Source organism: Phacochoerus africanus, chromosome 8 (genome assembly GCF_016906955.1).
Source record: "Phacochoerus africanus isolate WHEZ1 chromosome 8, ROS_Pafr_v1, whole genome shotgun sequence".
NCBI classification, from domain to species: domain Eukaryota; kingdom Metazoa; phylum Chordata; class Mammalia; order Artiodactyla; family Suidae; genus Phacochoerus; species Phacochoerus africanus.
Window position 1 is genome coordinate 144801155 of NC_062551.1, and position 19606 is coordinate 144820760.

A 19606-nucleotide genomic window follows, 5' to 3' on the forward strand; every position below is an offset into this window, starting at 1 on the left:
AAAACAGTGTGATTAGGTTGGTTGGGGGAAAAAAAAGAGTAACATCAAATTTGCAAATAATGCATATAACCCATCACCCCTGGATCATACCTGGACCTGATGGAATGGAATATCATCGCAGAACAACAGAACTGGAAGCGAGTCTATAGATTAACAATTAATTCAGGAGTTTCCATTGTGGCTCAGCAGTAACGAACCCAACTAGTATCCATAAAATGCAGGTTCAAGCCCTGGTCTCACTCAGTGGGTTAAGGATTCAACACTGCTGTGGCTGTGGCGTAGGTGGGCAGCTGCAGCTGATTCAACCCCTGGCCTGGGAACTTCCATATGCTGCACCTGTGACCGTAAAAAGACAAAAGCAAAAAAATAAATTTTAAAAATTTAAAAATTCAGTGTTTGACGTATCAAGGGGGAAACTAAGCCCCAAAAACACTAGAAGATTTGCTTAAGGACCCCCAAGGGACAGATGGAGGAGCTGAGAAGAATCCTGGGCTCCTGATATCTAGAGGTGTGACCCCTCCGCTCTGGCCCACTTATCCTTCTACTTGAAAGCCTGAGACTGTGAACTTGGTGAGTTTAGGCTCCATGTTGCATAGCTGGATCCCCAGTCAACCTTCTGGCCCAGAGCTGAAAGCAGCCTCTGTAACCGTGAGGCTGTGGTACATGCTGACATGGAGCCTTAACAAGGGGCACAAGGTCAGCAATCTGGGGAGGGGAGAGATCCAGAATTCTTTTTTTTACAGAGCCAACAGGCCCTGAGCCTCAAGGAGACAAACCATCAACTCAAAAGACCCATGGCCTGAGGAGCCAGCTGCCTCTTCTCAGATAAACTTTTTTTTTTTTTTAAACTGGGTGAGTAAGAAGGGGGAAACTATCCTTTAATTGAGCCATATCATGAGTTAAGAGCTTCACATCTACTGTCACGTTTATTCCTTGTAAGTTCCCATTTTGATGAGTGTGCTAAAGCTTAGAGAGGTTAAGAAACTCACTCAGGAAGTCCACACAGGAAAAGTAATGTGAAATTTTAGTACGCCCCCTGGTGGATGTGAGCGAGAAAGGCTATATCCAGGCTGAGTCCAGGCCCCCTGGGAGCATCTCAAAAACAGGGTACTTCCAGTCTCTTCTTGGGCAGTGCTGAAAGCCGGTTGCAAGCCAGTGGTCTTACTGACACTGTCACCCTCTCCTACGGATAAGAATACACTAAAAAGGAAAACCTGTCCCACTGCCTCTCTCCATTTTTGTTTTGGCTCCATCCTGTGGAAAATGACCTAAACTTAGTGACATGAGCCTTTCTGACTTAGGTTTGCCTGAAAAGCAGAGTGAATAGCTCCCTCATAAACCTGTTACAAGAAATCTGCTGCCTGAAAAAACTGCCAGCATCAAAAATAACTTGGTGAATGTAATCCACGATAGGACAAAATTTGGCACATTTCAGAATGCAGTGCCCCTGTTTTTGTTTTGAAGTATATTATAGGAAGGATATTTCTGTGAGTTAATACATCATTTTTTCTTAGGATGTTAAAAAAACTGTACTTTTGATAAAGTAACATTTTCACTTTTTTTTTTTTGGTCTTTTTGCCTTTTCTGGGGCCACTTCCCGCGGCATATGGAGATTCCCAGGCTAGGGGTCTAATTGGAGTTATAGCTGCGTCCTCATGGGTCCTAGTCAGGTTTGTTACCACTGAGCTATGAAATGAACTCCCAGTACCTATAATTCGTGGGTGTAAGCCTGGGTACCTTGACTTCAGAACCCATGACTACCTTCAGCAACCCCAGTCCAAAGTGAAGGAGTGTCTCAAAAGACAACCCTCACCTGCAAGTTTTAAAAATCACTGTACTGGTAGAGTTCCCATCATGGCTCAGTGGAAATGAATCTGATTAGTATCCATAAGACACAGGTTTGATCCCTGGGCTTGCTCAGTGGAAATAAATCTGATTAGTATCCATAAGACACAGGTTTGATCCCTGGGCTTGCTCAGTGGCTTAAGGATCTGGTGTTGCCATGAGCTGTGGTGTATGTAGGTTGCGGACATGCACTGGGACCTGGCATTGCTGGGGCTGTGGTGTAGGCCAGCAGCTGCAGCTCCAATTCGACTCCTAGCCTGGGAACCTCTGTATGAGGGCTTAAAAAACAAAAAACAAACAAAAAAACCACAGTACTGAAAATCTCTGGATCTATTTTCCCACTAGCCTGTCAGTTCATCTTTGCTTCCTTGATGTCATGCACAATGTTTGCCTCCTAACAATGACTTAGCAAACACTTTTCACAATTCTTTTTTTTTTTTTTTTTTGGCTTTTGAGGGCCACACCCACGGCATATGGAGGTTCCCAGGCTAGGGGTTGAATCAGAGCTGAGGCCGCCATCCTATACCAGAGCCACAGCAATGCCAGATCTGAGCTGCGTCTGCGACCTACATCACAGCTCAGGACAATGCCGGATCCTCAACACACTTGAGTGAGCGAGGCCAACGATCGAACCTGCAATCTCATGGTTCCTAGTTGGATTTGTTTCTGCTGAGCCACGACGGGAACTCCCACAACTTTCTCACTAATTTTCACATCAACCTCATGTAGTATATACTATTATTATCTGCACTGTAGTCATGAGGAAAGTAAGGCACAGAAAGGTTAAGCACCTTGCACAAAAACACACAACCAGGAGTTCCTGTCGTGGCTCAGCGTAAACGAATCTGACTACATCCATGAGGATGCAGGTTCGATCCCTGGCCTTGCTCAGTGCGTTAAGGATTTTGCATTGCTGTGAGCTGTGGTGTAGATTGCAGATGTGGCTCAGATCCTGCGTTGCTCTGGCTGTGGTGTAGGCCAGCAGCTATAGCTCCAGTTCAAGCCCTAGCCTGGGAACCTCCATATGCTTTGGGTATGGCCCTAAAAAGACCAAAAACCAAACCAAACAACCAAACAAAAAAACACAACCAGTAAGTGATAAAGATGGAACTTGAACCCAGGTAGCACAGCTCTATTTGGAAGATCAACGCTTAACTGCTGTCATGCTGACATTTAGTAGACATTCCCCAGATGTTTTGCTCCTCTGGGCTGATTTAATTGATAGTCGTACCTTCTGGTAGTTATCCTGGTGTAATGATTTCTATCATGTTTGCAGCTAGAAAAACAGCAAAACTTTTTAACAGCAAAGCTTTAACTCTCCCTCCATCTTTGTTTTCTGTCTTCTGTTAATTCTCTATTTACTCCTATCTTTGTCACTGACCATATTCTACTATCCAACCCCAGTTCCCTGCATCGCAGATGATATATAGTATGTGTGACTAGTAGGCATGGAAGAGCAGCCTGTTCTGTCTGAAAATATCTCCAGTCTATGCCAGACTGTGATGGGACAGAGTTGGGAAAGGGAAGGAGAGAGACTTGAAAACTCATCTTCCCATCTGCTGCTTTTGTATTTAAATACTGATTCTGAGGCTGGATGCCTCCTAGGATTATATAATCGTGGCAGCCAATCTTCCCTGAGGATTTACAGCAGACCTTTGTCCTCTAACAAGAGAAAACAGGGTACAGATCGTACTTTCTACTTTTACTGAATCTCTTTTGTAGGAAGAGGCCAAACAATTCATCCCGTCAGTGCCATGTGATATAGGTTGGACTGTTCTTTTTTTTTTTTTTTTTTGCCTTTTCTAGGGCCGCTCCTACAGCATATGGAGGTTCCCAGGCTAGGGGTCTAATCGGAGCTGTAGCCACCGGCCTACGCCAGAGCCACAGCCACACAGGATCTGAGCTGCGTCTGCGACCTACACCACAGCTCACCGCCATGCTGGATCCTTAACCCATTGAGCAAGGCCAGGGATCGAACCCTTGTCCTCATGGATCCTAGTCGGGATCGTTAACCACTGAGCCACGAAGGAAACTCCTGGCTATGAGAAAGTTTTAAATTACACATGTGGCTTGCTTGTCTCTGTGGCTTGCTTTATCTTTCTATGGGATAGCACGTCACTCATGTGATCCTTTACCTCCAAAGTCATGTCCCCAGGGGATCTTTCTGCCAACTGCTCTCCCACCCTTGTCCTGATTAACTTGTTCCTCTGGGGTGGGCTCCAGTACTCCCTTGAGAAAGGTCCTCTGGCTCCTCACCCCTTCCGTGCTCCACTGGCCATTGTCCCCCGGACCACCACCCACAGATGAACCTGAACTCCTCCTTAACAGCTGAGTGCTCCCACTGTCTGCACAGCTACCTCTGTCCTTTGGCTGGACTGTGAGCTCAAGGGCACAGAAGATGGTTCTGGCTTGTCACTTCCATATTCCCATCATGCAACATGGACTCTAGGCCTACGGCGGGGCTTTAATATATTCGTTCGTTTGAATGAATAAATGAAGGAGTGAGTGAATGAGTGAAGGAGAGAATTCAGCTCCATGTGCACATAGGTATTTCCCCTTTAGACCCATGGCCTGAACCACAATGTCAAAAAGTTTGTGATTCGCTATGATCAAGACAGTGAGAAATGAAGACGTGTATAGAGGAAACTGGCAAGGTTCATGTGGCTTTAACCCGCTGTCATATCTTTTCATACACTACATTTATTTTTTCAAGGTGATTTTCGTCCTAAAGGATACAAGGTGTATTAATGAAAGGAAAAGTGTATTGGAATCATAGATTGAATTGCTTGATCAAAGCTAAGAAAACAACATGCACCTCTGCACGGAAGGAGATGAGAGAGGGAATCTGAGGGAAAGAACTGGCGACCCCCCATGAAGGGCTCTGACCCACAAGGGCTCTGACACACACTGGGGCTGTTCACAAACATTTTCTACCTGTTACCGCATTTTCTGTTTTAACAATACCCAGATGCTTTTGCTGTCATCATAGATTAGGCTTTGCTTTTTGGCTTCAACATAGAAAGTATTTTTTTTTTTCTCTTTAAAAGCAGCTAGGGCAAAAAAATAGTACAGGATATTTTTGAAGAAACGGAGCTTTTAGGAGAAACTAAGGTGTGGGAAAATGAGTAACTCGTGGAAACCAGAACAAAGGTCCTTCACCCTCGACACACTCACATTCGTAAATACACACACATATAGATACATTCACACCCACACCCCCTCACACACACCCCCTCCCACATCTTCCACCCACTCACACCCACATCTTCACAGCCCTCCCACACATACAAAACCCACACGCGTTCACACACGTGCGCTCACACACATACAACACACATCCCCACCTTCCCCCACACAGAGCTGGACCCATTCAGCACCAACGCATTCTCCTCTAGTCGAAATATCCTGAAAAACGAAAGGTTACCTCCCATTTCCCCAGCTGCAAGAGAACGTGCTCTCTCTGTGTTCACAGGCTGACAGGGTTTTACTTGGGGGCTTCCTTTAGTGCCAAAGCCTGAAATTCCCCTCTGCAGGGGCGGGGTGTCCCTCTCATCAGGTTTCCCAGTATTGAGCAAAGTAAAAAGAAAGAAAAATTACCCACCACACGCATGACTTTGCTTCCTTTCCCCGGTGAGGTCTGATGGGGCCCCACCACAGAGCACTTGATCTGGCTGCAGCCTGAGGTTTAGACGAGTTCCTTGTGCCACGGGGCTGCCCCAGCAGCTCCCGCACCTGCCTGAGGGTGGCAAGAGGAGTCCCCAGTCGGACGAGTGGGAGAGGGGTGGCTCCAAGCAGAAGGGCAGTATTTCTGCCCAGGAAAGGCTCCCAGAGCAAGCACCACGTTACAGAAATCCTCCCATGGGCACTGGTGCCCCCTCCCCAGAACTCAGCTTCCACGCTTGTGAAACAAGGGTTGGAACTGCACACTGCTTAAACCCCCATTGCTTGAGAGGTCTGGGGTTCCTGTCTGGGGTCCAGAGAAGGACTGCTCATCTCAGTAACTCCAGACAGGGTGGCCTCTTTAGGGCCATTGAAGAAGCTCAGGATTCAACAGAAAAGGACTAAGTCCTATAACAAACTTGTAAAACTGAGGACTGGACCCAACTTTTCCTTCTCAGGCTAGACAAGCACTGAAGGTTTTGAAGGTGCCCTGTCAGGACCACCATCTGACACAAGGTTGTAGAAGTTTCTAGTATTTACAGGGGATTGGGGGGGATTTTGTTTGTTTGTTTGCTTTTTAGGACCACACGCACGGCATATGGAGGTTCCCAGGCTAGGGGTCAAATCGGAACTACAGCTGCCAGCCTATGCCATAGCCACAGCGATGTAGGACCTGAGCTGCGTCTGTGACCTACACCACAGCTCACAGCAATGCCAGATCCCTGACCCACTGAATGAGGCCAGGGATTGAACCCTCATCCTAATGGATGATAGTCAGATTCATTAACCACTGAGCCATGAAGGGAACTCCAGTATTTACGTTTTTGATTTCTTATTCAAGTCAGTTCCAGTCTAAACCATCCTCCTTGGGCCCACAATTTTGTCTCCACCAAAGGAAAGCTTTTTTAATGATAAGAGATGCCATCAAGGCATAGGCTGCCTACAAAGTGGAAGTGTCCCTGTTCCAGAAGGTCCCAGCAGAGACATCTGTCTGTCCTCCCTGGAGTGGGAGTGATGCTTGTGAGAGAAAGGGTGGACTACAAGAGCTTTAAAGCTCCTTTGGATTCCAAGACTTCATTTTAGAACCCAAGGTTTGTGAAGATGAGGGACAAGCTCAAATGAACAGCAGAGAGAAATGTGCACATGCCAGCTTGCTCAGCATCACCTGTGGCTAACAAAGAGTTATTTGGACTTTGCTCTGATGCCAGTTTCAGAGTACCATGCTCATGCCAGTTCTAAGTTCCCTTTGGGACAGTGAGAAACACTGGTACAGCACCAGGTGTGTTGCTTTCACTGCTAGGATAAACGTCATGACATAGCATTCTTTAGTTTTTCCTTGGTGGTCCCAGTGATTTTCTGGGCTTGTGTCTTCTCATTTACTGGGCCCCACGATGGTCCTGACAGTTCTGCAGGTACCAGAATCATGACCCTCATTCTATCTAGAGAAAGCCTAGAGTAGAAGAGAGTGAGATGGGACCAGAACAGCATCTTTCCAGAGAACTGTAAAGGACATTTTGAGAGAAGAGATCTTTACAAGGGGAGGGAATTTTTTTTTTTTTTTTTTTGTCTTTTGTCCTTTTAGGGCCGCACCTGCAGCATATGGAGGTTCCCAGGCTAAGAGTCCAATTGGAGCTGTAGCTGCCGGCCTACGCCAGAGCCACAGCAACAGCAGATCCGAGCCACATCTGCGACCTACACCACAGTTTATGGCAACACTGGATCCTTAACCCACTGAGTGAGGCCAGGGATCGAACCCACAACCTCAGCGTTCCTAGTCAGATTCATTAACCAGTAAGCCACGACAGGAACTCCAGAATTTTGGTTTTAATGTTGCTTACTTGTGAAAACCAAACCCAGTAGCCAGGAACTGAGCTGGGTTCTTCTACAGTATTCACAAGTTATGGCAGCTCTAAATGTCTTGCTTTAAGAATAGTCTTGCCATTAAAAATGCTTTATTTTAAAATAAATTTTAAGCTGCAGTTTTCATTTCAACGTGAGGAACTTGATTATGACTCACCAAGCTATTTATAGTAATCTCCTCTTCTACCAGACCTTCGTGTGTGAGAGAGAGAAAGGGAAAGAGGGAGAAAGAGCTCATTTCTTAAAAGTGAAGAAGATCGCAATTATGAAAATCCAGCATGCTAAGCCCTTCAGAGAACTTTATCACTCTCCCTCTTCCGGTTTCATGCCCATCAGCTTCATAATCCCAAAACCGTTTATCCACCGTTAACCGCAAGAGGTATCATAAAAGGCATGCAGGTTTTGGGACATAAAGAAAACCTCTTCTTATAAACATGCCCATCAGTAGCTCAATTCAAAGAGTATTTGCTTTGGACAAAAAAAAAAAAAAAAAAGAGTACTGGAGTTCCCATCGTGGCGCAGTGGTTAACGAATCAGACTAGGAACCATGAGGTTGCGGGTTCGATCCCTGCCCTTGCTCAGTGGGTTAGGGATCCGGCGTTGCCGTGAGCTGTGATGTAGGTTGCAAACACGGCTAGGATCCCAAGTTGCTGTGGCTCTGGCATAGGCCGGCGGCTGTAGCTCCGATGAGACCCTTAGCCTGGGAACCCTCACATGCTGTGGGAGCGGTCCTAGAAAAGGTAAAAAGGAAAAAAAAAAAAAGAGTAGTGATGGCGCAGAAAGCACTCTGGATGGGGTCAGTCCTGGCTCTGCACATCATAGGTGGGTGACTCTGGGAAGAACTTCCTCTTTCTGACACTCAGTTTTTTCCCACATTAAGTGGGGACACTAGCATGTACTTCTCAGGGATTTTGTAAGGATGAAGCGAAATGACAATGCCAGCTTCCAGCACTTTCTAATCCTTCTACATGCTGCAATAACAGGAGGCCTCATTGTTTTCCAGAAGGTTGATGGGTCACCATGGTTTGACTACTGTTCCCAAGGAAAGCTGCTTTCTAGTCTTACTCCTATTAGTTTTTACTATTATTAGTATTCCTGAGGTAGAGCCGCTATCTTTCTACCTCATCCATTTTCAAGGACCATAGAAAACATATTTCTAAATATCCACATGCACAACTTTCTTTTCCCCTAAAGTGAACAAGTGAGGTGGCATGGTTGCTGCTGGGCATATGGTATGTAGGAGAGGTGGTGGGCAGAGGGGAGACGAGTCAGAAGAGACAGTGTAGTGATGGGCTCAGAGGGTGGGCCTGCTTGGGGATGGAGGGGACCTGGATCCGACAGGAAGCGGATGAGGGAAAGATGCAGTGGTGCGGAGGCAGGCACACGGCCAGAGCTCTTGCCCCTGTCTGGCAAGAGTAAATGACACAGAGTCAAGTATCATGAGGATCTGGCAGAAAAAATGAGCCCCAGCAGAGTCTCTGAAGCCTCACATCAAAGCCACTAAGGAGACAGAAGGTCTTTTTCTGGCCCTGAAACATCGTTCAAATATGTAATTCTCTTCTTGTGTCCATTTGAACTCCATAAAAATGAAACAAGGAGTTCCCATCATGGCTCAGTGGTTAATGAATCTTACTGGGATCCATGAGGATGCAGGTTTGATCCCTGGCCTTGCTCAGTGGGTTAAGGATCCAGCATTGCCGTGAGCTGTGGTATAAGTCACAGATGGGGCTCGGATCCGGCACTGCTGTGGCTGTGGTGTAGGCTGGTGGCTACAGCTCCAGTTAGACCCCTAGCCTGAGAACCTCCATATGCTGTGGGTGCGGCCCTAAAACGAAAAAAAACAGAAACCTAAACACATAGTTCTCCCGAATTTCAAGTGGACACTGAAAACTTACCTTCCAGAAAAGAGAAATCTGTTGTCTTTTGTAGTCAATGTGCTGTTTCATGTACCAGACGTCTAACATCCCTGTAGGCTCTGTTTTGAAGAGGAAAAACATCGTTTCTTATGTGCATATATATTTATACAATATAAAAACTTTAAGTCAGTTGGTTATTCAATAAATGATCCTGGAAAAGTAGGATTTTAGGATGATTTCAATTTTCTTTGTGTCCCAATATTTCCCTTTCTCTTTTGTTAAACAATGAACATGAATATCTTTGACCACAGAAGTCAGAAAAGACAAGGTTACCTTAAAAACAAATTTTAAGAAATGATGAAGAGGAAATTAGGTTCTTTTTTTTTCTTTTCTTTTTTCTTTTCTGGCTGCCCTGTGGAGTTCCCAGGCCAGGGATAAGATCCAAGCTGCAGCTGCCACCTAAACTGCAGCTGCAACAACACCAGATCCTTAACCTGCTGTGCTGGGCCCAGGATTGAACCTGTGTCCTAGGGCTCCCAAGATACCGCTGATCCTGCTGCACCACAGCAGGAACACCAGAAATTAGATTCTTAACTTACTTTTTTTAAAAAATAAAAAAGTATTTTTTTTTTTTTTTTGGCAGTGCCTGTGGCCTGCAGAAATTCCAACGGCAGGGATCGAACCTGAGCCACATCAGTGACACCAGATCCTTAACCCCCTGAGCCACCAGGGAACTCCAAGATTCTGAACTTACCCTTAAGATATGTATTAATAAAATAACCTAAAGAGGAGCTCTCCTGTGGTGCAGTGGGTTAAGGATCTGGTATTGTCACTGAAGTGGCTTGGGTCCCTGCTGTGGTGTGGGTTTGAGCCCTGGCCCAGGAATTTCCCCGTGCTGCAGGCATGGCAAAACAACAACAACAACAACAAAAAACAACCAAAAAAAAAAAAACCCCAAAAAAGCAAAATACAGAAAATATTCTCAACCAAAAAAATAGATATAAATCATAAGGGATTTATATGAAAATATGATCCTATGAAAACACAAAATACAAATTATAAACTTTGTGTTCATCTCCATTCCTAAACTTATATTGGAATATAATTATTTGGTTTTATGATCATTAGACAATATAAGGCAGTCTATCTCATTTATTTTAATACTTCTTATATCTACCCAAGTGCTTAAATGTAATAGGCTCCCAATAACTCTTTGTTAAATGAAGAATGAACAAATAAGACAATGATATTTATATGATGCTGAAACACAGGCTGAACCAGTGGAAGAAATAACCGCAATCCATAAGACAATGATCAAATATGACTTAATTTAATTTGAGAAAGTCAATCAAATATATTTGAAAAGGAAACTGAATAATCAACTCCTATGTGTAAGTGTTGTGTGTGTGTGTGTGTGTGTACGAGTATGTGAAGTAGTTTTATTTCTCCTACTATCAGATTTGTTTTGAGTTACAGCCAGGGGTGGGATCAATAGAAGCAGTCCTTGAAAACAGGCTTCAATTGCACCAACCTAACTTGTGCAACAGTAACACTCAGAGTATATTAGGGTGAGGCTATATTGGGGTTTCTTTGGGAGTAGCAAGTTGCATTTAACCAGATGGAAATTTCCAGAAAACTATGTCCCACCTGGATTGCAGAAGACAAGCATCCAGGGAAGGGAGAAGAGAAAGCAGGAAAGGGAAGGAACACATGTACCAGCACATGCTATGGGCAGGTCCTGGGTGAACCCATTCACAGTAACCTCTCCCCTCCTCTTCAGCCCCGTGATGCACTAGGCTTCAGTGCAGTGGTTAAAGTGTGAGCTCTAAGCCATGCCATCTACGGGGTACTCCTGGCTCTGTGGTCTTGGACAGATGCTAACCATGTCAAGCCAGTTTCCTTATCTGTCAAATGAGGATCATAAATCCGTACATCAGATGGTGTGAAAATTTAAATGAATGGAAGAGTGTGCTGACACATGGTAAGCACTCAGTAAATTTAGTTGCTGTTTTCTTCAATTGAAAACCAAAGTGCTGAGAAGTCAAGGAACTTGTTCAAGGTTCCAGCACCAATCATTGGAGAAGCCAGGCTTTGAACACGGCTCTGTTTTATCACGTAGCCCATTGTTCTTGCTCTGCGTCAGGCAGTTGCCTGGCTCTGCGAAGGCTTATGATTTCTCCGTAAAACTTATACCTTCCATTAGGTGAGCCTCTTCCGTGTTCTATTCCCTTTGTCATTTCCTTTTCCTGACCCTCTTACCCTCATCTTTTTTTCTCCTATTTACAAATATTCACTTCTTTTCTTCCCTTTCTCTGCCCAGCGGTGGTAATAGTCACGCTTGCAATGAGGACGTGGAGGTAAGAAATGTGTACAAAAGACATTCTGGAAGTGCTCTCAATCCTTCAGGACTGCAGCGACCCAGGGGTCAAGCTCTTAACTTTTCTTCTGCTAGTCCAGATGCAAAGAGGAAAAAAAGCACAGGCAACAGAAGGTAAGGGAGACCTGACACTCATTAACCACCTACCAGGTGCCAGGTAATACTTGGACACATTACATGCATGATCTCCCTTAATCCCCACACAATGCAGAGGGTGCATACGGTTACACCTGTTTTGCAGCAGAGGACAAGGAGGCTGACAAAGATTCAATGATCCACAAAAATCGTGGAGCTGAGAGAGGAGCCCAGGTCTCACTGTCTGCAAAGACCCTGCTTGTCCATGACAGTTCGCCATGTTGAGCAAAGATCTGAACACTCCCCAAACAAGATAATCCAGACACAACCACATGATCAGGATTTGGAAACTCGGGTGTGGTCAGTGCCAAGCCAGCTGATGGGTTCCATGGTGCTCAATGTCTTCAGTCAATTACATATGGGTAAGAAATTCAAAGGGAACACTCACTGACTCATTGCCACTCGCTGGCCCTACAACCTACCAAATTAAGAGCTAAGAATCAAATTCTACAATCATATTCTCTTTAAAGGATGAATGGCAAATGTGCTGAAATGTTAATGGTGCCCACCTGCAGTGTAAGCCTCTCTGGGAGAGAGATCATTAGCTGAATCTGTATGAATTTCAAAGCGTAAAATTTCAGGACCAGGAATGTCAAACCACTGCTGTTTAAAGCAACGTGAGGGCTGATATTAGAGAGAATCTTTGACCTTCAGCTGTCAGAAAATCTTTTAAAGTCCTAACCTCAGTATTGTCTAACAAAAGACAGATAAAGCTATTACAGGCAGGCAAGAAAAGGAAAGCCAGAGGTCCACGTAGCCAAGTGATAAATAAAAAACAGATGGGTAGAGACAGTTAAAAATATGAATATTGAGAAATGGAACTTAGGTCTCCTGAGATGTATGTATGTCCAGTGTAAAGGGAAAAACTGTAGGGTTAAAGAGGAGGAAGTCAGGAGTTCATGCTGTGGTGCAATGGGATCAGTGACGTCTTGAGAGCACTGGGATGCAGGTTTGAGCCCGGCCTGGCACGATGGGTTAGGGCTCTGGCGTTGCTGCAGCTGTGGCTTAGGTCGCAACTATGGCTCAGATCTGATCACTGGCCCAGGAACTCCATATGCCCACAGGGCAGCCAAAAAGGAGAAAATAAAGAGGAGGGAGTCATCAACATGAAAAAAAGAGGACATCCTAAATTAGGCAAATCAGCCTATCTGACCTTGAGGGTTCTTTCAATTCTAAATCCCAAGATTCCAGGATTCTAAGAGATAGCACATGTGGTAAACTAACCAGGGCCGAGCCCTGTGCTGCTTCTGAGATTAGCATCCACATCTGAGGCAAGAACATGGACGAGAGCAATTGAATTGCACATGGAAAGCAATCCTCCACAGAAGCTTTAACAGGCAGTGGAGCGGAGTAGAAAAATCTCCAAGAACAGTGAAAATGGAGAATTTGACACAAAGTAAATATGGAAGAGGCCTATCTTGAGAGATTTCAGGTAGTGGACTAAACTGAACACATGAGAATATTTTGGTCCAAACCATGCTCCAAGCAGGGCAAGATAGAGATAAGTCATTTACCAGCGAGATTCCTGGATGTCCACTCTTCGGGCTCCGATGCATTTATCTAAAATCTAGCTTTGAATGACTCAAACAGATTGACAAACATCTATCAAACACGTTTTTTAGTGGTGGGCTCGCAACTTCAGACATTACCACCTGCTGTGTCTCCATGGGAAATCCTACACGGACTCCCCCAGCCCTCCTCCTGATGACTTTCAACACTTGGTTGGCTTTCTTTCCACTTCTTTCTGTCACTATTTTGGGGGGCTCATCATCCACATGGATGTTCCTTTCCAATGTCTGGAACTGTCAGTCCCTCCACCTGCTCACTTCCAATGATCCGATTCTCTCTACTGATGCCTTTGCCTCACACTTCACTGAGCAGAGAGAAGCAATCAGACGGGGATTCCTTAATCTCTCCGCTGCAAAAACTTTCAAACTTCCCCATCGATTCCATTAGACAGCACCCCAACTGATTTTACTGAGGATGAAGGACCCAAGACCAACCTCATGGGTTCTGGATCCCATTCTTTTGCTTTATCAAGGCTCTCTCCCCCACCATTATCCCTATTCCCTGTATCATTAATTTCTCCCTCTCTGCTGGGACCTATCATCACCTTACAAATATACTGTATTATTTCTAACCCAAAAAGCAAACACAAAAAAGGAATTCCTAAATATCACATCCTGCTCCAGCTACTGCCCAGCATTTCTGCTTCCCCTCATAGAACTTCTTGAAGAGCTGTGAACTGTCACTATCTTTCTTCCCTCACCTCGCTTGCATTCACTCTCAACCAATGCCAGCTGAGATGCTGTCCCCACCACTTTACTGCTCCTGGTTGGCAATGAATGCTATTTTGCATTCATCTCTCTATTCTCATTTCATTGGATTTATTGGCAGCATTCGACACAGTTGACTAGTCCACCATCTTTTTTTTTTTTTTTTAAGAGATATAACCTGTTAATATCCAGATCACAGCGAAGAGCCAGTTTCCTAATAAAAGCAGGGATGTTTCATCCATACTAAAATCAACGCAGGAACTGTGTTAGAGTGTTGACGGGGAAAAAGTGAATTGCAAAAGATGACATACAGCATATCATTTTGATTAAGCTCAAAACCAAATAAAACTAATCACTGCTTTGAAATATATTTCTGAAAGCTATGATAAAAGTATGAGGATGATATAAACACATAATCCAGGAGAGTGGTACCTCTGGGGAAGAGTGACAGGGTAAGAATATATTGGTAATTTTATAGCATTTAAGTTGAATGGGGGTGGCTTTGTAAGTGTTCATTTTGTTGTTATGAAAGTAGCTTAAATTAGAATAGCTATAGTGGCAATGGAAGGAATGAATAGATTTTGAGTATGTTTAGGAGAGTCAATTGCTGGTATGAGGGGATGGGAGAAAAGGAGAATTTCAGGAGAATTTCTTGATTTTTGACTTGATTAATTAGGAAAGATGGTGGTGTCACTCACTATAATAGGAAAGATTGACATAGATGGATTTTGGAAGCATTCTGCTTTGGAGAAAAAAGTCAAGTATCTGTTTAGGCTTTGTGAGGTTTTAGATGTCTGTTGACATCTAAGTGAAGATATGATTAGGTGATTGGAACACAAACCTGAAGTTCTGGAGGGAGTCTAGGACAGAAACTATATTCTTTCTAACTCTCTTCCTACCTATCTGGTTTTAGAGCCGTGAGACTGAATGAGATCAGCTGCAAAAAGAAGGGGGCCAGTATGAAGGCCTACAGATTGAGATTAAGAAGAGAGAGATACCCAGCAAAAGAGACCAAGACGAACGGGCCAACGGGGCAGAGTAAAAATCCGGAGCATGCGATTTCACAGAATTCAAGAGAATCGAGTACTTCCAGGAGGAAATAGCTCTTTTCTCCTACTATAGTAACTTTGGAGGCCACTTGTTCCAGATGGAGGAAGATCCCAAGATGCCCTCTGGACTTTGTAGTTTTTCCTTGGTGATCCCCTTAAGAAAGCGTTCCCTGATGTTTCAAGATAAACTTGAGTCTGAGCACCTGGCATAGTTCCTACTATTCCCACACTCACAGATCCTCCAGAGAAGCATTCTTTTCCATTGACTTCTTTGGGAGGCCTTCATGGAAAGCATTTCTTCCTATGGGGGTGATCAGCATCTTGTCCAATAATTAAACTTAGGTATTTACTTCTTCCAGGGGAAGTGTTAGACTTAGAGGAGGCCATAAGAAGAAGAAAAGAGGGTAGAGACACTCATTGGGTCTCAAACACAACACTTTCCCTCTGATGAAAATGTTCGCAGGTAAATCCCTGTTAGAAGGTAAAGAACCATTCACTCGCATTTCCTCAGGCCTTAGGCAAAAAGACGCAAGTGTGATACTTTCATGTTTAGCTGGTTTAGGAGTCAGCAAACCGTGGCCTGTGGACCAAATCTACCCAGTTCCCTGTTTTTGCACAGCCAGAGGACTAATAATAAATGGCTTTCACATTTTCAAAGGGTTGAAAACAAACCAAAAGATGAATCATTTTTAGTGACATGAAAATTTTGTAAAATTTAAATGTCAGTGTGCAAAATAAAGTTTTGGACATAGCTTTGTCTATGTATTTATACGCTGGCAATGGCTGTTTGCATGTGGTAACAGCAAATTTTAGTAATTGCAACAAAGACCACCTGGTCTGCCAAGCTGAAAATGTTGACTTATATGAACTTTTAATGAAAACATTTGATGACTCCTAAGCTAGACTTACTATCTTGCTTGCTAACCAAGATGGTAAAATAACCTCTAGTATTTAATTGTTCACACCTCACCTCTTTTAGCAATAGTTAAAAATCACAAATGAATGAGTAATTGTCTAACTTCTCATTGTGAAAAGGGGTGGCTGCAGCTGGTCACCCTGCATCTTCTCCCTCCTGGGGATCTCTCCCCAGTCACCCATGCCGTCATCATGACGGGGAAGAACTCCTCCTTCTCTGCTCTGGCACTAGTGTGAGTATTTAACACTGTCTTTATTAATTGTCCACAGTTGAGTTTAGCAAGACCAAACATGTAAATAAGACTTTGAAAAATGGTGAATGAACAGACAGAAACACTCAATTGATAATACAGCTCTAAGAAATAGCTCAACTCTCTTTATTGTGGCGTCTCCTCGTGGGTGTCCAAAGAGGTTAGGGGTTGCCTTTCCCCAACACCTGGACATACTCTTGGGCATGTCTGGACACCATGCAGCCCAAACTCAGGAGTATCTCCCACTAGAAGCAAAATACAATTGCTTACTTCCCAGTAGGAGGCCTGAATTTGATGGATATGGATTGTGGCCATCCTCCCAAACACAGAAGAATGATCTCTGTCCTCCTACCCCTTACTTAGTGGTCAGTTTAAAAGTGTGTCTCATGGAGGAACATAACAAGAGTTGAATATGATGACATGGAAAAGGACCACGTGGGACAAATAATGCCCTCGTTCTCTGCTGGCATGCTATAAATAACGGAGCCCAATTCACCAGGAGATAACAGATTGCTGTTTTGAGTAGCAAAGGCTACAAAGAAACAGCTCTATCCTAAGTTCATTCAGTTTTAGACAGTAATTTTATTTTTCATTTATTTATTTTTTAGACAGTAACTTAAAAAAAAAAAGCTTACTAGTATTTTTTTTTAATACCACATTATACATGAGTACCCATCTCAAGGGTTAAAAGGAAGAAATGGTTTTTTTTTTTTTTAAATTCACACCTTTTAGGTTTACATCAGTTGGTGTTTCATACAGAAACTGATGACAGAAACAGTGGTAAGAGGTGAAAACCGTGCAGCTTAGAGTAAGAGAACAGAGATCCTACAACAACCCACAGAAAGATCAAACACAAAAAAGGGAGATTCAGACATTGAAAGGAAGCCAGCAGGGTTTGGTCAGCGTGGTCTATCTCAGAGTCTGGGTTTCTCTCTTTATGAATGCCTGCAATTACTCTGAATAAGCCAGTTTCCTTGGTTCAATTCATAACCATCTGCAAGTTCATAGCCATAACAAGTTGCTGCACTCATTGTTATGATAGTGGTTAATTTTATGATATGAGAAAGTCACCACCCTGTCTTGAAGGGTTTTTAATTCAACAGGTAAACACTTAAAGAAAAAAAAACTTACACATCTCTAAATGGGACATTATCAAGTGTGAGTAGAAATAACAAGAATTTACAAGCCTAGAGTTTCTCTATAGTTTAGCCTAATGTGATATCACTTAAGAATTTCTCAGCCTATTTACTACCGTGGACTTGGCCATAAAATATGGCCCATTTTCAAGAGTTTTATCTGTACTGTGTATAAATAAATTCTAACCCATGAGGTATTTAAAAAATGCATTACTTCGACATGTGTAATAAAAGGATAATAAGTAAAATCTGGATTATTAAAGTAATACACATTTAAACAGAGAGTAAGTGGCTCAACGTTAATTTGAGATGTTTATCATGAAATGACAGAAATAAATTATCATTTGTCAAATTCATTTTCAAAAAATTTTAAAAATAGAAGAGTGCAATTAGCATAAGAAGAAAGGAAAAAATACTATTATCCTACAATTTACACATTTATTTTATTAATAGTACATCCTTGAAAGTCATTGGGGTATCACTGATACATAACATCAGTTATCAAAAATCACTAGTAGAAAACAAACAAGCCTATCAAAAAATGGGCAGAAGATCTAAACAGACAGTTCTCCAAAGAAGACATACAGATGGCTGAGAAACACATGAAAAGATGTTCAACATCGCTCATTATTAGAGAGATGCAAATCAAAACCACTCTGAGGTACCACCTTACACCAGCCAGAATGGCCATCATCCAAAAGTCTACAAACAGTAAGTGCTGGAGAGGGTGTGCAGAAAAAGGAACCCTAGTACACTGTTGGTGGGATTGTAAATTGGTGCAACCACTGTGGAAAGCAGTAATGGAGATGCCTCAGAAAACTAAACATAGAACTAACATTTGATCCAGCAATCCCACTCCTGGGCATCTACCCAGAGAAAGCCATGACTCACAAAGACACATGTACTCCAATGTTCATTGCAGCACTATTTTCAATAGCCAAAACATGGAAACAACCTAAATATCCATTGACAGAGGAGTGGATCAAGAAGAGGTGGTACATATACACAATGGGATACTACTCAGCCATCAAAAAGAACGAAATACCAGCATTTTTTGCAACATGGATGGACCTAGAAACTATCATGCTAAGTGAAGTCAGCCATACAATGAGACACCAACATCCAATGCTTTCACTGACATGTCGAATCTGAAAAAAGGACAGACTGAACTTTGCAGAACAGATGCTGACTCACGGACATTGAAAACTTATTGTCTCCGGAGGAGACAGTTTAGGGGGTGGGGGGATGTGCCTGGGCTGGGAGATGGAAATCCTGTGAAATCAGATTGTTATGATCATCATATAACTACAAATGTGATAAATTCATTTGAGTAATAAAAAAGAAAAAAAATCACTAGTAGCTCACAGAAAACAATGTAACTTAATCATGGTTAGTTTACATGCACATTTGTAAGTTTCTTAAATATTTAAATTTTCTAACATTAATGCTTCAAAATCTCCAGATAATAAAACAATGTACTATACGCTGATTATTTTTCCTCTGAGACCAACTAACACAAATTAAGACATTGTATACCGTAGCACTGAGTGTTTTTGGAAACTAATATTCACATGACTTTTTAATTTCTCCAAAGATTTAGTACTGACATAAAGTTGTTACAGGGATTTTTGCTTTAATAAAATATTTAATTATACTTCAATAAAAATGTCTTTCCAATAACTACCGAAAAGTCCGGTAGACTGAAAAATATATTTGTTCTCCTTTTCATAGCTATGGGCAGTCTAGTGCTGCTCATGTGAGCAGTGAGTATCAAAGGTTTAAAGAATTGCAGTGCTATAATATGTGGAGGAGCAAAGATTGCTGGGGGTTAAGTTTTATTTTTTTGTATTTTGTGTTTTGGTTTTGCTGTTGTTGGTTTTTATTTATTTTTTTCTTTTTAGGGCCATACTCGTAGCATATGGACGTTCCCAGGCTAGGGGTCAAACCAGAGATACAGCTACCAGCCTACACCACAGTCACGGCAACACGGGATCTGAGCTGCGTCTGTGGCCTACACCACAGCTCACAGGAATGCCTGATCCTTAACCTACTGAGTGAGGCCAGGGATCAAACCCGTATTCTCATGGATACTACTTGGATTTGTTTCTGTTTGCGCCACAATGGGAACTCCTATTTTTTTTGTCTTTTGATGCACTTTTTAAAATTATAGTTGATTTACAGAGGAGTTCCCATCGTGGCTCAGTGGTTAACAAATCTGACTAGGAACCATGAGGTTGTGGGTTCGA

At 43.0% G+C, this 19606-nt stretch overlaps 1 protein-coding gene across 4 annotated transcripts in view; it reads right to left on the reverse strand.

Moving 5' to 3' along the window:
* IL12RB2 (interleukin 12 receptor subunit beta 2) overlaps positions 1-19606 on the reverse strand; it is a 78368-nt gene that overhangs the window by 34731 nt on the left and 24031 nt on the right. For all 4 annotated transcript variants that reach the window (XM_047788715.1, XM_047788717.1, XM_047788716.1 and 1 more), the window contains one exon: positions 9261-9340. In XM_047788715.1, the coding sequence (XP_047644671.1) occupies positions 9261-9340 (80 nt within the window). The remainder of the gene's footprint in view (positions 1-9260; positions 9341-19606) is intronic.